This window comes from Schistocerca serialis, chromosome 3 (assembly GCF_023864345.2).
Source record: "Schistocerca serialis cubense isolate TAMUIC-IGC-003099 chromosome 3, iqSchSeri2.2, whole genome shotgun sequence".
In the NCBI taxonomy this organism is placed as follows: Eukaryota; Metazoa; Arthropoda; class Insecta; order Orthoptera; family Acrididae; genus Schistocerca; species Schistocerca serialis.
Genome location: NC_064640.1, coordinates 801,282,087 through 801,301,775, shown reverse-complemented (window position 1 = coordinate 801,301,775; position 19,689 = coordinate 801,282,087). Strand labels below are relative to the sequence as shown.

The 19,689-nt window shown below is 43.4% G+C and overlaps 1 protein-coding gene across 1 annotated transcript in view; it reads right to left on the bottom strand.

Moving 5' to 3' along the window:
• Positions 1–2,789: 2,789 nt before the first annotated feature.
• LOC126470646 (protein obstructor-E) overlaps positions 2,790–19,689 on the bottom strand; it is a 55,496-nt gene continuing 38,596 nt past the window's right edge. Inside the window, exons 3-4 of the mRNA XM_050098628.1 lie at positions 13,322–13,529; positions 2,790–3,101 (exon numbers count right to left, since the gene is read on the bottom strand). Coding sequence (XP_049954585.1) covers positions 3,080–3,101; positions 13,322–13,529 — 230 coding nt within the window. The 3' untranslated portion in view covers positions 2,790–3,079. The remainder of the gene's footprint in view (positions 3,102–13,321; positions 13,530–19,689) is intronic.

The following is a 19,689-nucleotide window of genomic DNA, read 5'->3' as shown; positions in this document are numbered from 1 at the left end:
CATTGTTCAATAAAGACAATACCAATCGCCGTAAGATAGGTTTATTTGTAGGCTACCAGTTTCGACGTTACACTACGTCGTCTTCAGGCCTACACTGCTCCAATCCAGTAACCTTCGTGTTACAAATATAGCAGTGCCTTTAACTGGTCTTGTAATAGCTATTACGAGAAAAACACTGGTTCAAAAAACGGTAATTATAAAAAGATCTATACAAGAATTACTCGGCTGAAGTTTAACCATCACTTTTTATGAAACGAATTTGTACAGATTTGGTAGAAGAGACGCCCCCAGTTGTGAATGTGGAAATGTGAGCGACATTAATCATATTGTTTTTTGATGTCAACTGAGGAAAGAGACAATTTCCTGAGGCAGCTATACAGTTGGGTGTCATGACAACTTAACGGTCAGCCCTCTTTTAGCAACTGAAGATGCAAAAATATTCAAACCAATCCCACTATTTCCCAACGATGTGGTATCTGAGTGTAGCTGAACGGACTATCTTCTCGAGAGACCGTTAATGTAGCACCGTTTTACGAAAAACCCAACAGCGATAAGCAAGCGTACCTCTAAGGGTACGACAAGAACCTACGACTTCTGAATGTGGAACGTGTCCTTGTCTCAGTTGTCTGAATGTATAGACATAAGTGAAACGTAGGATCTTTTTCCTGTCTTCTAAATGGTTCAAATGGCTCTGAGCACAATGGGACATAACATCTGTGGTCATCAGTCCCCTAGAACTTAGAACTACTTAAACCTAACTAACCTAAGGACATCACACACATCCGTGCGTGCCCGAGGCAGGATTCGAACCTGCGACCGTAGCGGTCGCGCGGTTCCGGACTGAGCGCCTAGAACCGCTAGACCACCGCGGCCGGCTTTCCTGTCTTAAAACATTGTTAATCACTAATTTGAATTTTAACCTAGGAGAGAAAAATTGTAATTGTCGATGGCTGTGTGCCTTAAAAATCTAAGCCCAAATAAATGAATTAAAATTACATACGGAAACTGACAAAATACGGATTTGAATATTTTCTGGTATCTAGAACGTAGATACCTAACTTGGCCAGTAGTTAAAGGAGTAGGGTCTCACGGTGCGATGGGACTTATAACTTTCCGAGGGTCTTTGTGATCACGGCGAAGTCCCTTTTTGAGATGGCATGGTGTTACCCTCTAAACTATCAGAAACCACCCAATGCGTAGCCACGCTGCCTGCGTTTTCTGATAGAATTAGATTGCGGCAGGGGCGCGTGCAAGCATCCTCGACAGTTATCAGTGTGATGAACGGGATCTTGGCGATATGCGTATCTTCTAGGGAAGGGAATCGTGGAGTAACTACTGGGGCAGTTGTCTGAGATGTCGGGCCACGCATAGTAGTCATTACTGTCCGAGTTCCCTTTTGGGATACGGTGTAAACCCCTGGCAGCCCACTCGGTGGTTACCCCTAAAACTTTCTGATACAACTCAACCCTAGTCAGTAAGTTTATAGTGGTTCAAATGGCTCTGAGCACTATGCGACTCAACTTCTGAAGTCATCAGTCGCCTAGAACTTAGAGCTAATTAAACCTAACTAACCTAAGGACATCACACACATACATGCCCGAGGCAGGATTCGAACCTGCGACCGTAGCGGTCAAGCGGTTCCAGACTGAAGCGCCTTTAACCGCACGGCCACACCGGCCGGCAAGTTTATAGTGCAATGGACGTTCTCAGACAGCAAAAGATGAGCGGTAGAGGTAACGCGCAAGTATCCTCGAGGGATACTCGTTCAGCATGGTGAGAGAAATCACACCAACACGAGCAGTAATGTATTCATGGTACCTATGGCCCCATCCACGCTGCGTCCCCGAGGATGCTGCCCACTGGTGTGTATTTGGCGACCGAAGGCAAAGAGTTCTCCAAACGGAGTGTCCATTCCCTTTTTCTAGGAGCAGTTTTTCCTTGCTCAAGTATCAACTACCCATTGGTGACACTGGTAGTAGACATTTGCAGCAGACCAAACATCTGCTCAGAGGGCAATGAAAGTGTGTAGATTACGGTACTGATGTGAACACCGGGTGAGTTTTGTAACTGAGACAACAATGCTACAGCTTTGTCTAAAGTGCAGAATTTTTTCACCGAAGTCACGACTGAGTTAAAGCCATTTTTTGAGGAGCGTTTACCTTTGCATGATGTACAATCTGATTTACAAATTCATTTCATTTAAATTGCTGTTTTTTGCATTTCCATTACCAAATCCATCATTTCATGTGCAACCTCTCTGTACATGACTATGATTTGCCCAGCACACGTTGTTTCTCCGAGTTGTTCTAAGATGCATACTACATCAAGAATAACATGAAAGAAAGCTGCAGTTTTCATTTCATATCAGGAAAGAAATAAACGAGAATTTTCTAAGAGATTTTCAAAATTATTTCTGCAGTCTACGATTGTAATAATTGGATATTAAAAAATTAGTATACTACACGCCAAACCCAGCATTTACTGGAATTTCTCATTCTCCGTGCTTTTATAGTTTAGTACAAAAATAGCAACGCTGTAATGTGCCATGGAAGTCACTAAACTGAAACGAGCCCTACACGATTAGGTTTCCTGCACAAGATTCCTGAGAAGGTACTAGCTCAGTGGGAATGCTTTAGCGACTGGCTACTATTTTATATACTGACTATGTGCACAGAAGTTCCGAAGAGGAAAAATATTGTATTCAACATGCGTCAGGCAAAACAGTTACCACAGATAAGTACTTACAGACAATCAAAACAAAAATTCATAAAAATAAAAACACAAAGAAGTCGGTGCTGTACGGTAGTTAATTGGGTAAAGAACTTTATTCGGTGGACATTAGTGTATACCACTGAACCAGATATACAGTACTTATTCTACAGAGACGACAACATTTGTACAATAATTACATTATTCTGGGAGAATTTCTTGCAGTCTTAAAATCTGTTAGGACTTTACATACACAATTTTGAACATCATAAATAATTTTTTGTGGTAATATATTTTCACATTTTCTAAGAAATTAACTGTAAGGTGTGGCGCACAGCAGCATGCTCCAGAATATTTGCAGACGGTTGCCTTACTTCCTCAGGTAGTTGGCGCTGAAACAAACACAAACTGCATCAGTACCATTCACACCGATATAAAGTTTATAACTCAAGATTGAGAACATTCATCATCATAATCATTCTAGAGAGCTGTTCTGTAAAGATTTAAAAAGAAGTTGTTTCTTTTTTTAAGTCAACTCAAATTCAATATTTTGAACGTTATTTCACTGAAAAGAGTAACTTATATATAATTTTGAGATAACAACTGTATATATTCCTTCTATGTATGTACCGACAGTTCTATCTTAATGAGCAGAAATGAAAGAAAAAAGTTGTCTGCCGGAATAGAACTTTTATTGTAATTTCGATAAACGATTCTTATATTTTTTTCGAATGTAGAAAACCATTTGACTGAATTCCATCGAATACGTGAGCAAAAGTATTTCAAAGTACTCCTACAATTGGAATTTGGTAGCTAAAAATGTAGTAATTAGTTCGATTGTATTTAGAGAATTCGCTATATTTCACTGTAATACACTCCTGGAAATGGAAAAAAGAACACATTGACACCGGTGTGTCAGACCCACCATACTTGCTCCGGACACTGCGAGAGGGCTGTACAAGCAATGATCACACGCACGGCACAGCGGACACACCAGGAACCGCGGTGTTGGCCGTCGAATGGCGCTAGCTGCGCAGCATTTGTGCACCGCCGCCGTCAGTGTCAGCCAGTTTGCCGTGGCATACGGAGCTCCATCGCAGTCTTTAACACTGGTAGCATGCCGCGACAGCGTGGACGTGAACCGTATGTGCAGTTGACGGACTTTGAGCGAGGGCGTATAGTGGGCATGCGGGAGGCCGGGTGGACGTACCGCCGAATTGCTCAACACGTGGGGCGTGAGGTCTCCACAGTACATCGATGTTGTCGCCAGTGGTCGGCGGAAGGTGCACGTGCCCGTCGACCTGGGACCGGACCGCAGCGACGCACGGATGCACGCCAAGACCGTAGGATCCTACGCAGTGCCGTAGGGGACCGCACCGCCACTTCCCAGCAAATTAGGGACACTGTTGCTCCTGGGGTATCGGCGAGGACCATTCGCAACCGTCTCCATGAAGCTGGGCTACGGTCCCGCACACCGTTAGGCCGTCTTCCGCTCACGCCCCAACATCGTGCAGCCCGCCTCCAGTGGTGTCGCGACAGGCGTGAATGGAGGGACGAATGGAGACGTGTCGTCTTCAGCGATGAGAGTCGCTTCTGCCTTGGTGCCAATGATGGTCGTATGCGTGTTTGGCGCCGTGCAGGTGAGCGCCACAATCAGGACTGCATACGACCGAGGCACACAGGGCCAACACCCGGCATCATGGTGTGGGGAGCGATCTCCTACACTGGCCGTACACCACTGGTGATCGTCGAGGGGACACTGAATAGTGCACGGTACATCCAAACCGTCATCGAACCCATCGTTCTACCATTCCTAGACCGGCAAGGGAACTTGCTGTTCCAACAGGACAATGCACGTCCGCATGTATCACGTGCCACCCAACGTGCTCTAGAAGGTGTAAGTCAACTACCCTGGCCAGCAAGATCCCCATTGAGCATGTTTGGGACTGGATGAAGCGTCGTCTCACGCGGTCTGCACGTCCAGCACGAACGCTGGTCCAACTGAGGCGCCAGGTGGAAATGGCATGGCAAGCCGTTCCACAGGACTACATCCAGCATCTCTACGATCGTCTCCATGGGAGAATAGCAACCTGCATTGCTGCGAAAGGTGGATATACACTGTACTAGTGCCGACATTGTGCATGCTCTGTTGCCTGTGTCTATGTGCCTGTGGTTCTGTCAGTGTGATCATGTGATGTATCTGACCCCAGGAATGTATCAATAAAGTTTCCCCTTCCTGGGACAATGAATTCACGGTGTTCTTATTTCAATTTCCAGGAGTGTGCATCCTGAGCTAGTGTCTCTTCCACATCTGAGACATCCAGATTTATTAAATAGTCACTAACAGCTGTAAAAACAGTTGATTTATTGGTCTTCCACAGCAAAAAATCCAGTCCATCCTAAAATAAGAACTTTGTATGCTGAAACGTCACAGGGTTGAAGTTGCAACATATGACATCCACACAACTAGAACATAGAAAGTGTCAGCTTGTTTGGCAACATAATTGCAGAGTTATTAAGAAAAGAGCAGACTGACACGTTTTATTTTCAGTAAACTGAAAAAATACGCTCATCATATCGCTATGCTGAAAATGGTAGATGTTAAATGCGATCAACGTAAGAACCTTGCATCACGCGAGAACATAAAAATCGTTGATCATTTTATGACACGCGTAAATCTTACGGGCAATAATATACGTCATATGACCAACAGTTATTGAATTCGATGGTTCACGTCATGAAGAACTGCAGAAGAGGTAATAGAAATACCCTACCTCTAATGCATAATCTCCCACAAAACACTCTAAGATCAATATCTGGTTTCCAGCTAAGCCGAAGCCAATATTTAAATCGTGTTTTCCACGTAACACTGAAAGAAAAGTGGTAAGACTTATTTGATAAAATAAAAGGTTTTATAGTTTTATTTAATATGGAAAATCCGAGTTCCTTTAAAATACAAAAATAAAAAAAATCAATGACTGTTTGAGCACGATACAAAAAAAAAAAAAAAAAAAATTCCGTATAAATTTCGCATAGAAGAGAGTCACTTTGTCCTCGTGCTTTACTCTCCAGTTCGAGCTTTTGCTGCCTCTTAGACTTCGTTGTCCACGCAACATTAGAGCTCAATCTCACAATATTTCTTCATGTTCGTCAAACATATATTTAGTTTCTCTCCCCGGAATTCCGAAACAGATGCTGAGCTTTATAGAGATCTAAAATCCTCAAATTCCTTAAAAAGAAATAGTATGTTCAGCCTCAAATTCTGTTTAACTACGTTATTAAATTTAAACATCTTGTTATGGTCACTTACACGCATAACTTAAAAAAAGGTGAGCTGTGTAGCTTAAAATTAAGAACACTTATTGAAACAAGTTACGCCATAGTTTGAGTAATTCCAGTTTGACTGCTTCCCAGTACTGCGGACTTTATAGGGCTCCTGACGAATGCGTCTCGTCCTATTTGCTAATTATTTGCATTTGTTGAACGAAGGCGAAAAGCTGTTTTCGATCTGGATATGTACTACCTCTTCGTTACATTGCCGAGAATGTTTACTTTAACAGAAAGCGAAATAGGTTCAGTAAATATGACTCATTCCCCTTTTTATGAGCAATTACATTCACACATAATTTCCGTGTTATGTCTTGAATCCTACAAGCAAAAATTAGAGGGAACCAACGTCGGTAATTTCCAGTATATTATATTGTACTGCTCACGGACGGTATTACACAGGAATTAATGCTTATTTGTGACATCTTGTGTTAAATTACATTTCTAGCTTGTCACATACACGGTGTCACAAAAAGGTACGGCCAAACTTTCAGGAAACATTCCTCACACACAAATAAAGAAAAGATGTTATGTGGACATGTGTCCGAAAACGCTTAATTTCCATGTTAGAGCTCATTTTAGTTTCGTCAGTATGTTCTTCCGCCTACGTGCAATGGAGCACGTGATCATGATTTCATACGGGATACTCTACCTGTGCTGCTAGAACACGTGCCTTTACAAGTACGACACAACATGTGGTTCATGCACGATGGAGCTCCTGCACATTTCAGTCGAAGTGTTCGTACGCTTCTCAACAACAGATTCGGCGACCGATGGATTGGTAGAGGCGGACCAATTCCATGGCCTCCACGCTCTCCTGACCTCAACCCTCTTGACTTTCATTTATGGGGGCATTTGAAAGCTCTTGTCTACGCAACCCCGGTACCAAATGTAGAGACTCTTCGTGCTCGTGTTGTGTACGGCTGTGATACAGTACGCCATTCTCCAAGGCTTCATCAGCGCATCAGGGATTCCACGTGACGGAGGATGGATGCATGTATCCTCGCTAACGGAGGACATTTTGAACATTTCCTGTAACAAAGTGTTTGAAGTCAGGCTGGTACGTTCTGTTGCTGTGTGTTTCCATTCCATGATTAATGTGATTTGAAGAGAAGTAATAAAATGAGCTCTAACATGGAAAATAAGCGTTTCCGGACACATGTCCACATGACATATTTTCTTTCTTTGTGTGTGAGGGATGTTGCCTGAAAGTTTGGCCGTACCTTTTTGTAACACCCTGTGTATCTAACTCTTTGAACCGCCGTAGTGACTCTCTCGTAGGATTGCTCGTTGCGACAATCTGATTCTTTCATTGTAGCTGAATTTCTACGTGTATCTAACTCTTTGAACCGCCGTAGTGACTCTCTCGTAGGATTGCTCGTTGCGACAATCTGATTCTTTCATTGTAGCTGAATTTCTACACATTTTTCTGACTCACTAATACCACCTGTGTATTTCTCTCAAATTCTGTTTAAGACATCACTCCTTGCACATCGGACGTTTCTTCCATGCTTATTGTTACAAATACAAAAGATTATTACAGTTGACTGAAGTTGTTTAACTATCTCACTCTACTAGTGTTTTCACATAATGTTGTGGAACTTTGTAGTCATACTCAGACATTAAAAAAAATCGCTCTGCTGCAGAAGTTATTCCTTACTTTCATCAGATCGCAGCAATCAGTAAAGACGACTTAGGGTGCTAAGAAAGCTTACATCATACCTGAGTGTAATTAGGAGCATTCTCTAGCAACAGTGCAATAAGAATAAGAACGAGGTTTTACAAAAATAAACCGAGTGCCATCCAGTAATGACATACACGGCTTCCACTTACGGAATTCCTCTTTAAGGAGAAATCAACAGATCAACTGACAGTGATTATCGAAACAGCTGAGTCGTGCTTTCGAGTTTTCTCCGTAAACCACAGAAGTGAGGAGAGAATTGAAAATTACTATTCCGTGTCATGTCGGCGAGGAGATCATAAGAGACGGAACTCAGACTCGGATAGGATAAGAATGGGAAAGCAGATTGGCGTAAGTTTTACAAAGGAATCATTCCGGTATTTGCTCCAAACAATTTCTGTAAGTAACGGTAATTCTAAATCTGGACAGCCATAGGATGTTTGAACCTCGCTCTTCTCGAATGTTAAATCCGTTGCCTTAAAAAAGGGTCCTTCGATCTGTCACAGAAGTCGATGAATAGAGGAATCTGAGGCTGAACAATCCAGAAACGATTGTTTGGAAAATCGTGAGGAAACTAATGAAGCAGAAACCTCACTGCACGCATTTACCACAACCACTAAAGCACGAGCACAAAGTGACTCATTTTAAGTTTTCTACACGAATGCAACAGAATGTAGAAGAATGAAAGAGTATAGTTTTCGTTCGAAACGTGTCATTGGATGTAAATGGTACAGCGGTTTGAAACAATAAGTAAATCTGGCACGCAGAAAATCCACTCTGGACACCTATTAGTGGACAGTAACACAAGGTATGTCCATAGTTGAACTCTGTTGGCGTTACTTTCAATGAGGTGCCTGAATGTCTATGGAATAATGGCAGTCAGTTCTTCCTCAACAGCCGCAGCCATACTTCGACGCTGTTGGCTGGTGTGGTCGACGTTTCAGCTCGTCCGATAGGTATTCCATTAGGTTCAGGTCGGGACTTTGGGCAGGTCAGTCCATTTCAGGAATGTTACTGTCCACAAACCACTGCCTCACAGATTCTGCTTTATGACAGTCAGCGTTGTCATGCTGACACAGTCATCGTCTCCAAACTGTTCCTCTACTGCAGGCAGTACACAATGCTGTAAAATGTGTTCATATCCTTCCCCATTAAGCGTTTTCTTAAGTACAATAATGAGACCACACCCTAACCATGAAAAACGCCCCATACCGCAGTAGCCCCTCCGGCTTACCTCACTGTTGGCACTGAACATTACGGCAGGTAGTGTTCTCCAGGGTGTCAAATCGAAACACTTCCACTGGCGTGCCGCAGGATACAGCATGAATCAATAGTCCACATTACTTGTTTCCAGTCACTTACTGTCCAGTAATGTCGCTTTTTACATCACCTCAAGCGTCGCTAGCATTGACTACATAAATGTGTGGCTTATGAGCAGCTGCTAGACCATTGTACTCATTCTTGCTAACTCCCTACGCACGGACATAGTACTATTTTGAATGCTGAGAGAACTTTGGAGCTCACGAGTGAATCAATCCGCTGAGTTCTTGCGATTTTTTACAACCAACTTCCGCGGTTTTCGATGGTCCCTGTACGTCGCTACATGAGATCTGTACGGTCTCGGTTTAGCTGCGGCTGTTCTCTCGCACTTCCACTTCACAATCACATCACCAACAGTCGACTTGGGGAGCTTGAGAAGTTTTGAAATAGCCCTGGTAGGTTTGTTACTACGGTGTCATCCAACGACTATTTCACGTTTGAAGTACCTGAGCACTTCTGACGGGCCCATTCTGCTGTTACTAATTCTCATCTGACAACACAGTTTTTCCCGCTTCCTTTTATAATGGTGTGACAGTACGTGGTCAGTTTCACATCGTATAGGGGTGTCCGGATACTTCACATCGGATAGTGTGTACTGAAAAATTGTCTCTAGCCGGAGCTAAAGACCGACAGTCTGGTCTTCATCTGTCAACAGGATAGCGTCTCAACCCAAGTCCACCTCGACTACCATGAGTTATTAAACACGACATTGGGAAACTTATGGATGGTTCGTGGTGGGACAATGGATAGAGATTTTCATAAAGGCTTCAGCGCTCACCCTACTTGTGACTTCTTTACGAAGGCAAAGAAGATTGTACATCTACATCTACATCTACATCCCACCCGACGGTGTGTGGCGGAGGGTACCTTGAGTGCCTCTATCGGTTCTCCCTTCTTATTGTTTGTGGCATTTTTGCCAGTACACCTGCTAGAACTATGAACTCTCATTGGCAATGCCTTCGATCAGATTGATACAAATGTGTTACGTACATTGAGAGACAAACATGATTACAGTTTCAGTGTCTGTATAGTAGCCACGAGGGAACACGTTTAACACTTTTAACAAAATCTGCAAAAACACAGCTAAGATTTATTAGTAGTGTGCTCCAATCACTGCCAGTAACTCGCTAGTGACACTTCTTCCTGATAGTGTGTGTTAAGAGTCTTTATCAGTAATGTTCGATAATCTACTGGACGGATAACGAAATGCTGATATCGAAGTTTGTTGGTAGGGAAGAAATTAGGATTTAATGTCCCATCAATGAAGAGGTCATAAGTTTACTGTCTACGATCGACGCGCAAGCGTAAATAGTCGTCGTAAGTTGCACACTGAACGTACGAGGGCTGTCCAGAAAGTAAGTTACGATCGGTCGCGAAACGGAAACCACAGTGAAAACCAGAAACATTTTATTTGCGACAGTTAGGTACAACTTCCACCTACTTCTCTACATAGTCGCCGCTCCAACTTCGAGTTTTGTCGTAGTGTTGAATCAACTTTCCAATATCCTCGTCATAGAAAGCAGCCGCCTGTGCTTTCGGCCAGGTCTGCAGCTCGTTGTCCGTCGAAAAATTTTGTTTTCATGGCCAGCGGTTTTTGTGAGCAGAAATGAGACTCAGGGGGAGGCAATTACGGAGTGTATTGTGGGTGATCAAACACTTCTCATCGGAAACGCTGCAAGAGCGTCTTCATTGCCCCTGCAGTGTGCGGCCGAGAATTGGCTTGAAGAAGGAACTGCTCGACAGTTGTGTTATGTGGGCTGCATGACACAGGCGAAATCTCTAACCGGGCCCTCATGCTTGGCGGGAGACGCTATTCCCTACGCATCTTTACGTGCTCACTGTTCACTCAAAACTGAAAAGAGCGTCGCGACACGATTGACGGGCATACTAGAGACACTGACCAACACATCTGTGCGAAGCTTTACCGGATTTTCCAAGTGGTTTCCATTTCGCGACCGATCATAACTTACTTTCTGGACAGCCCTCGTATATGGAGGTTGGACAAAGATGTGGAAACACCGCGAGAAATGCATGATTGAACATAATCGCAGACGCTAGCCAAGCCTGCAAGTTGTACTGTTATATTTGACCACGAGTAGCATCTGTACACTGACCTCAATGCGTTGTAAACGCCATTCGTGGTCAGAAGAGCATTCAGTGTTGTTGTGAGTGCATTATGTCGGGGCTAAGTGAATTCGAATGTGGGCAGACAGTTGGTACTCGTATGCTGACTGCTTCCGTAACAAAGGAAGCAGAAGCTTTTGGTGTATCAAGAGGCATCGTATCGGAGATTGACACCGATTACAGAGAAAGCGGAGAAACATCATCCGCTTAGCCTCACCACGAAAGAAAGTGTCTGTTGAATAATTGTGATAGACGGTCATTGAAGATGATCGCGACGAAAAATAACACGATAGCTGCAAAAGCAACTGCAGAACTGAACGCTGCACTCGCGAAACCTATCGGCACCAAAACAACACCACGGGAGCTCCAGAAGCAGGGAATTGCAGGGCGTGCTGGAAATCCAAAACCAGTTATCAGTGAAGGAAATGCCCGTATAAGGAACACGAAGTATCGAAGCCGTAAAGCCTGGAATATGGAACAATGAAGAAAGTCATTTGGTCTGATGAGTCTTGTTTTACCCTGTTTTCAGCTTCTGTCAGAGTTTACATTCCAAGAGTGAAACACGGCGGGGGTTCGATGAAGATTTGGTTAACCATATAATGGTATTCCAAGGGTCCCCATGGTTACTCTGTGATGCCGCATTAATCACAAGGATTATGTGACTATTTCGGCTGGTCAGGAAGATCCCTTGGAACAATGTTTGTTGCTCAATGATGCTGTTGCTGCTGCGTTCCAAAACGACACATTTGTTCACATAGCTCGCATCTCCAAGACTGGTTTTGTGAGCGCTGAGACAAACTTACACATCTCCCATTGCCACCACAGTCACCATATATCAATGTTATTGAGCCTTTGTGGTCAATTTTGGACAGAAGGGTGCGTGAGCACTGTCCACCCGCATCATACTTACCTTAAGTGCCCCTCTTTTGCTGGAAGAATGGTATAAGATTCTCCTGAAAACCATACAGGATCTGGGTTGGGATTGTTTTGGGGGAGGAGACCAGACAGGGAGGTCATCGGCCTCATCGGATTAGGGAAGGATGAGGAAGGAAGTCGGCCGTTCAAATGGTTCAAATGGCTCTGAGCACTATGGGACTTAACATCTTAGGTCCTCAGTCCCCTAGAACTTAGAACTACTTAAACCTAACTAACGTAAGGACATCACACACATCCATGCCCGAGGCAGGATTCGAACCTGCGACCGTAGCGGTCACGCGGTTCCAAACTGAAGCGCTTAGAACCGCACGGCCACACCGGCCGGCAAGTCGGCCGTACCCGTTCAAAGGAAACATCCCGGAATTTGCCTGGAGCGATTTAGGGAAATCACGGGAAACCTAAACCAGGATGGCAGGACGGGGGATTGAACCGTCGTCCTCCCGAATGCGAGTCCAGTCTGCTAACCACTGCGCCACCTCGCTCGGTCAGGATCTGTGTCCATTCATTCGGAAACGACTGGATGGTGTTTTGAAAGCCAACGTCTTACCTGCACTGAATTAGGTATGGTAAAGTGTTGTGCTTTTGAGGGTTCCAAATTACTGTCCATCTCCTGCACCAGTAATGAAACCACGACAGCCCGCCGCGCGGAGTGGCCGCAACGTCACGGATTGCGAGACCCATCCCGCCGGACGTTCGAGTCCTCCCTCGGGTACGGGTGTGTGTTGTTCTTAACATAAGTTAGTTTACGTAGTGTGTAGGTCTAGGGACCGATGACCTCAGCAGTTTGGTCCCTTACGAAGTCACACACGTTTGAACAAGACAGCCCACAAACAAAAGGGGATAGTTGTGTTGTGGCATTGTGATGGCAGACTGAGTACTTCACACAGCACGGAACAATGGAGGACTGCCCACATCTCTGCCCTAGCTCTGTGCAAGAGGCGCGGCCCAAGTGAGGCACCGGTCTGTAGCTGTAGTCGGCGGTTGTAGTAGCGAGGGGTCGCATGTCTGAGTCGCTGTCGATACCCGCTGTAGGTGGGGATACTAAAATAAGAGGCGAAGCACAAGCTCGAGTTGGGGAAGGATAGAGAAGGAAATCGGCCGTATGTTTTTAAAGGATCCATTCCAGCATTTGCCTCGAGGGATTTAGGGAAACGACGAAAAACTAAATCTGGGCGGCTGGACAGGAATTTGAACTGATGGGCGTTTTAACGACTGCTCTCTTACCACTTGGGGACGAGCTCGGGCTCCTCGCAGGTGAGGCTGGACTCGTCGAAGACCTTGCCCTCGCCGCAGGAGATGAGGCGCGGGTAGCCGTTGACGCACGTGATGAGGCGACCGCAGTCTCCGGGGATGGGGAAACGGGGGTACGGCCAGAACTTGGCCGCCACCGTGTTGGACGGCACCTTGGTCGGGCACTTGAAGCCCACGACAGCTGCAACAATCGAGTCGTAACACAGTTACGTCTGCTGACACGCAGGTGGCAGAATATCACTGAATTCGTCTCGGTAACAGTCGCAAAGCATGTATATTGTTGCTGTAATATGCATTTGAGCTCCAGCTGATCATCTAGTTTTGAAATATGCTACCCTGTTATATCTAAGACTTAAATTATGCTTATTAACAAAACAAAATCTAGAACCACACACGATGACACATACAGGCACTCAAAAATATCTTAATAAGAAAAATTAGAGAAAAGAACATTGTTTCACAAAGGGCAAATAAATGGAAACCAAATTATTTAACAACTGCCGATTAAAACAAGAACTTCAAAATTAATCAAAATTATTATTTCCTCGCAAGATTTCTTTACGAAGTCCTTTATATACACTGTAAGACGCACCACGAAGGAATTACCCGAATGGGTCGGAAATTGCAGGGCCCTTCTACCAGCAACAAGATTTTGACAATCTAAGGTGCAAATCGCACATAATTTGGCACGTTATCCCTTAGGAGGACATCCAGCAATTCTGTCAGTCAATGCCAAGCCGAATAACTGCTTGCGTAAGGGCCAGAGGTGGATCAACGCATTACTGACTTGCTCAATATGTGAAGCTCTTTCTCTTGAATAAATCATCCAATTTTTCTGAAATTGTTGTAATTTATTTCTTTTTGTCTTAGGGTGTGAATCACTAGTTAACAATGAAATATTGTTGTCTGTTGTATTTGTGGATACTGATTTCAGGTACAGTACGTAAAATGTTCAGTCACATGCAGTTTGAGTTGAGAATCTCTGTGAGGTATGTTACGCAAAACGTAGCTACCTACATAAGCATCATAATAACGCCAGTATTGTTTTGTGATGTTTTGCAGTGCTTTTTGCTACAAAGAGTTGTTTCATTTCATAGTCTGTAAGGCAGCTACCTCGCTATGGGATGGTCCTGAAAGAAACAGAACTGGACCTGGAAAATCTGACAAAGGAAAACGCCTTACGTTGGAGGGAAAAACTTACTATTCGATTACTTGATGGAAAAAAATCCTACCTCCACTTCACACAACACTCGAAATTATGAAACAGTGTAGTAAAACTCTATCGAACGATGAGGAAACGTTAAAGTAAGTCGGATCTGACATTCGGAATGTAGCGCAGGACGGAATATTTTGAGATAAAATTAAAGACATTGGTAGGTCAGCTTGGATATACTTTAAATAAATTATCAACAAGCTTCTGAGCAACTTCAAAATCACTGATTACAGGTATGTAGTAAAAACGTGCTGTATAACACAGTGAGCTTCAAGCTGCACTTTTGGGCTCCCATGTCAGCTTATCTTGAATACAATCTAGTTGCTGTGAGTGAGAAATAGGGAGAAACGTTCCATCAAGTGTGTAAAGAAATGGGACGAGGGTATCATGGTCGATGGGATGCCACTATGATAGCTGATTATTGCTAGACGCTGCACATGGAGTGTCCTCATGCAGTGCACGAAAGAAAAATTTCGAAACACAGTTAAGTGGGAAAAGAGGACACATTACGATGCATACCTCTGTATTAGTACTGAAGAACATAATACTTCATTATATTGTTAAAAGTGTGTTATTTTACCTTGTTTTTATACACTTTTTTAAATATATGTGATTAGTATTAATTTTCTGAGTCTTCATCATTATTTTGTGAAAAATCTTACACTCTAGAGAGACATCCTTGGCATTTCCGAAATAAGCATATCAAAATACTTTACAGATTTCTAAAGTCATTTTAGGTGTAAAATGACTTTAGAAATCTGTAAAGTATGAAATTGTAAACCAGTGAATTTGAAAACACAACTATATAAATGCAGATGGCAGTCGTGCTATTGGCCTCCGTGTGTTTGTCGTCTCCGTACGTTTCTTACTGGGAATCCATAAAAGAAAATAACAGTAAAGTAGGGAAAACAGTTTTCAAAATACATCACACACAACACACTGAGGAAGCATAACATTGCGATACCATCAGGCCATAAGATGTTGCAAAGATTATCGCCCTCTGAAATATAAGACTTGAGTGCAGTAAGAAATAATTTGAGACACATGGAAGCTGGCACGAACGTTTCGAAACATTGTTGACAAGGGAAACTTCCCATCGCAAGCCCCTCAGATATAGTGGTAACATGGCCCAGTGTACTGCCCGTCAAAAACTGAACACAGATGAAGCATGAAAAAAGGAAGGTGTACCGAACTAGGAAAAAAGAAGCAAAATAGAAAATATGAACGGTCCAAATCAAAAGGTGCAACATCGACCGATTCCGTAGAGCCATGGTGTCGGGGTTATGTGGTCACAGTGTTCAAATTTCCATCGTGCACATTTTTTTCACAAAATTATGAACTTTTCGTCCGGTCATTGATGTTTCTGTTCGCTGTACTGAAATTAGTGCCTATGTCGTGGTGTAACGTCAGTTTGCAACAGCGAGGCGTCGGAAGACCGTAACGGTACTGACCGACCGCCGTGTCATCCTCAGCTTATAGGTGTCACTAGATGCGGATATGGACGGGTGTGAGGTCAAAACACCGCTCTCCCAGCTGTTGTCAGTTTTCGAGACCGGAGCCGCTACTTCTCTATCAAGTAGCTCTCCAATTTGCCTCACAAGTGTTGAGTGAATCCCGTTTGCCAACAGCGCTCGGCATACCGGATGGTCACCACCCATTCAAGTGTTAATCAAGCCCGACAGCGCTTAACTTCAGCGATGTCACAGGAACAGGTGTTACCACTGCGGCAAGGTCGTTGGCCAAAACCAAATTTGCTACTGAAAAATAGGTTAAATCGAAATTTTCAAAACTTATGAAGATAGATTATAGGAAATGTGACTTTGAGGGGTAAAGAACTAAGAATCAGGCTGAGGCTGACGTCAATCGATTCAGACATCTGCCGTTCACATCCTCGGTTTCCTCTATAACAAGGAATTTGATCGTTTTTATTCACAGATTGAGAGAAAGGGAAAGTAAAATAAACTTTATTGGAGTACAATGCCTTTAAACATATGCACCGAAAGTGTTTTTTGTGCATGCATTAGCAGACGAACGTCTCATAAGTCACAATTACACGAAAGTAAGTATTTGCACTCTTAAAGACGCATGGCTTTTTTTTTTTGCTATTAGATACGTCAGTTATGCCTTTGGTGAATGTATGTGCTCAAGAAAAAGAAATCTGATGTTTGGAATGATTTATGGCGCAAATTTGCACCAATCTACACGCAAATTTCACCTCAAAATAGTTTCCAAACCAGAAACTGGTCTGTAATGACGAAATAAATCCCAGTTTTTGCAAATAGTAAACAACCTCAGCAGAAAATAATATTTTACTTCAATAAACTTCTAAAGACGGCGGACCCTAACATGAAAAATGAATATTCCGTGCTGTATGCTCTAGCTAATGCGACCATGGAAGGCAGTATTAGTGTTCGTTGATGGACACGCCGCTCCCGCAGCTGTTAATATCGGCTTTCCAACAGGAGCCGTTAGTGGACTAATAGAGAGAGATGAGGAATATATACGCTTAATGTCTCAGAGTTATAATGTGTTGTTGATTGTGGACACACTGTACAAACTGTAGTGTGGTAAGAATTCCTATGCTCGCCACAGACTTGCCAAGTAGCAATCATGATTTTTTGTTACCTTACACCTCAAATAAATTTTCATTCGTGAATGTTATGACAAAAATTAGTGTATTCTCCAGGGCCTCCGAATCTACAAATTATATAATACAATTTCCGAAGTGAATAACTACAAACAAAGTAACGCCAATTTGATAGTTTACATGAAACCTGATGGTCGGACAAGAACAAATGACAGTAAAGGTCGCGAACTGTCAATGAAAACTCTCTTCCAAACGCAAATTATGTCAAGCTAACGCCAGATGTTTCCCTATGTAGCCGAGTCTACAGGAAGTTTACCACGACATTTTGAGTTACAAGACAATCACACAGACGCGCCTTAAAATTAGGGTGTACTTTAATTCATAAGACTCAAGGCACCAGCGTAAAAATGACCAAAAACTATAGAGAAAATTTGATACGAACATGCGTTACATTTTACGTATATTTCTCTCTCTTTATCTACTCTGTTACAGATATTGTTTCAAACGACCGCCTGCAGCTGGGATGCTAGGTCATGTTGTAGAATCCATACTTAATTCAAGACATCAAAGTTCATTTTTGCAGTCCCCGTATTCTGAAAAATATTTCAGTGGTTGGGATTGAGCGAAGATCTTTGTTATACAGAGAGTGACCCAAAAGCCTGTTAACATTTGAAAATGCTCTAATTCACTGATTAATACAGGTAGAGAGGTAAAAACTGATTCACATGCCTGAAATGACAAGAGGTTTTATTGAAACCAACAATGAGTGCAAAAACTGGCCAACAGATGGCGGTGGACAGCAAAACGTCAGTCACGGTTAATGAGAATCGTGTATAAAATGAGCTGTAATGAGAGAAGGAGTTAGATAATCCAGCAGTTGTGGCATGTTGAGGTACCAGAAAAGGCACTGTTAGTAAAGCTTTGTTATAAAAATGGAGAATCTGCTACTGCAGCTTTATGATGCTATCGCCCTAAGGGGGGTATTCGAACGGGGAAAGGTCCAGTGACAAGTGTCGCTGTGAAGAAAATGATCACGAAGTCTGGAGCTATGGGTTCTTCAGACGATCGGCCCCGTAATGGGTAACCAAACACAAGTGCTACTGCTTCTCGAAGAGTTCAGGAAAAAGTGGAAACTTTAGGGGGTTCATCTCCGCATGGTGAAATCAACGCTCGTGAAGTCGCTCGTCGCACTGTCAATTGACGCTCTGCTGTTTGGAGAGCACTAAGGCGTAAACTCCAATGCTATCCGTACAAAATCCAGCGTCATCACAAACTGTTATCCACCGATTTTGTGACGCGGAGGGCATTTGCAGTGTGGGCACTTCAGAGAATGGGGGAAGATGACGATTTTTTGTCTAACGTGTTGTGGACCGACAATGTCCATTTCACAATCCGAGGATCTGCCAACACCTACAACTGCAGAATTTGGGCTACCGAAAATCCTTGAACTGTCGTGGAAACTCCATTGCATGAAGAAAAAGTCTCGGTGTGACGTGATTTACCATATCAGCCGTGATCGGACCCTTTTTCTTAGAGGAAATGCGGGGTGATGATTTTCAGACTGACAGCGTGACGGGTGCGAGGTATGCCCATATGTTACAGAGTCGCATCATCCCTAGCCTAGCTGATAAACACCTGCAGGAAGGTACGACTTTTATGTTGGATGGCGCTCTACCCCATGTTGCTACATGTTTGAAAGAGCTCTTGCGCACTACGTCTGGTGAGGATTAGTTGCTGAGTCGCCACTTCATTTATGCTCGGCCTCCCAGACCTCCAGTACTTAATTCGTGTGCTTATTGGTCGTGGGGCTACCTGAAGTTGCAAGTCTACTGCGATCGTTCGATCTCATTAGGGATGCTAAAGACAACATCTGAGGCCAATTTCTCACCATCCCTACCGATACGCTGTACAATGCTGTTCACAACATTATCCCTCGACGACAGGTGATTAACGGCTGACATGTTGATCATTTGCTATGAAGAACATTGTCTTTGCTAAAAATCAGTTGTAATGATAATTATTGTTTTCGTATCACATGAAGTGCGATCTGTTAGTCATTTTGAGCACTTTCTTTGTTTCAGTAAAACCCCATGTTACTTGAAGCATGTGTGTCAGGTTTTACCTCTCTACCTACATTATTCCGTGAAATACTGAATTTTAAATGTTGAGGACTTTGGCTCAGTCTCCACATCAGTTGCAAAGCACATGCTGGATGCAGGCCGATTTACGGTAACAACCAGTATTTATGTTTATAGTGAAAATTGATTAATTTAAGGCCAATAGGCAATTGAAAGGGAATCTGTCAAGATGACAGTGACTGAAATACTTCTAATATTGCCACAAGGCAGGACCTAACATTACACTACGGAAATAAAGATGTAACTTCAATGCGTCCCATCTGAAGATGAGCCTGAAAAGGTTATAAAAACGGTTTGTGAGAATAAACTAAACTAAACTCCGCCCTAACAGGCCATGAAGGCCCAACGGTACTGACCGGCCGTCGTGTCATCCTCAGCTCAGAGGCGTCACTGAATGCGAATA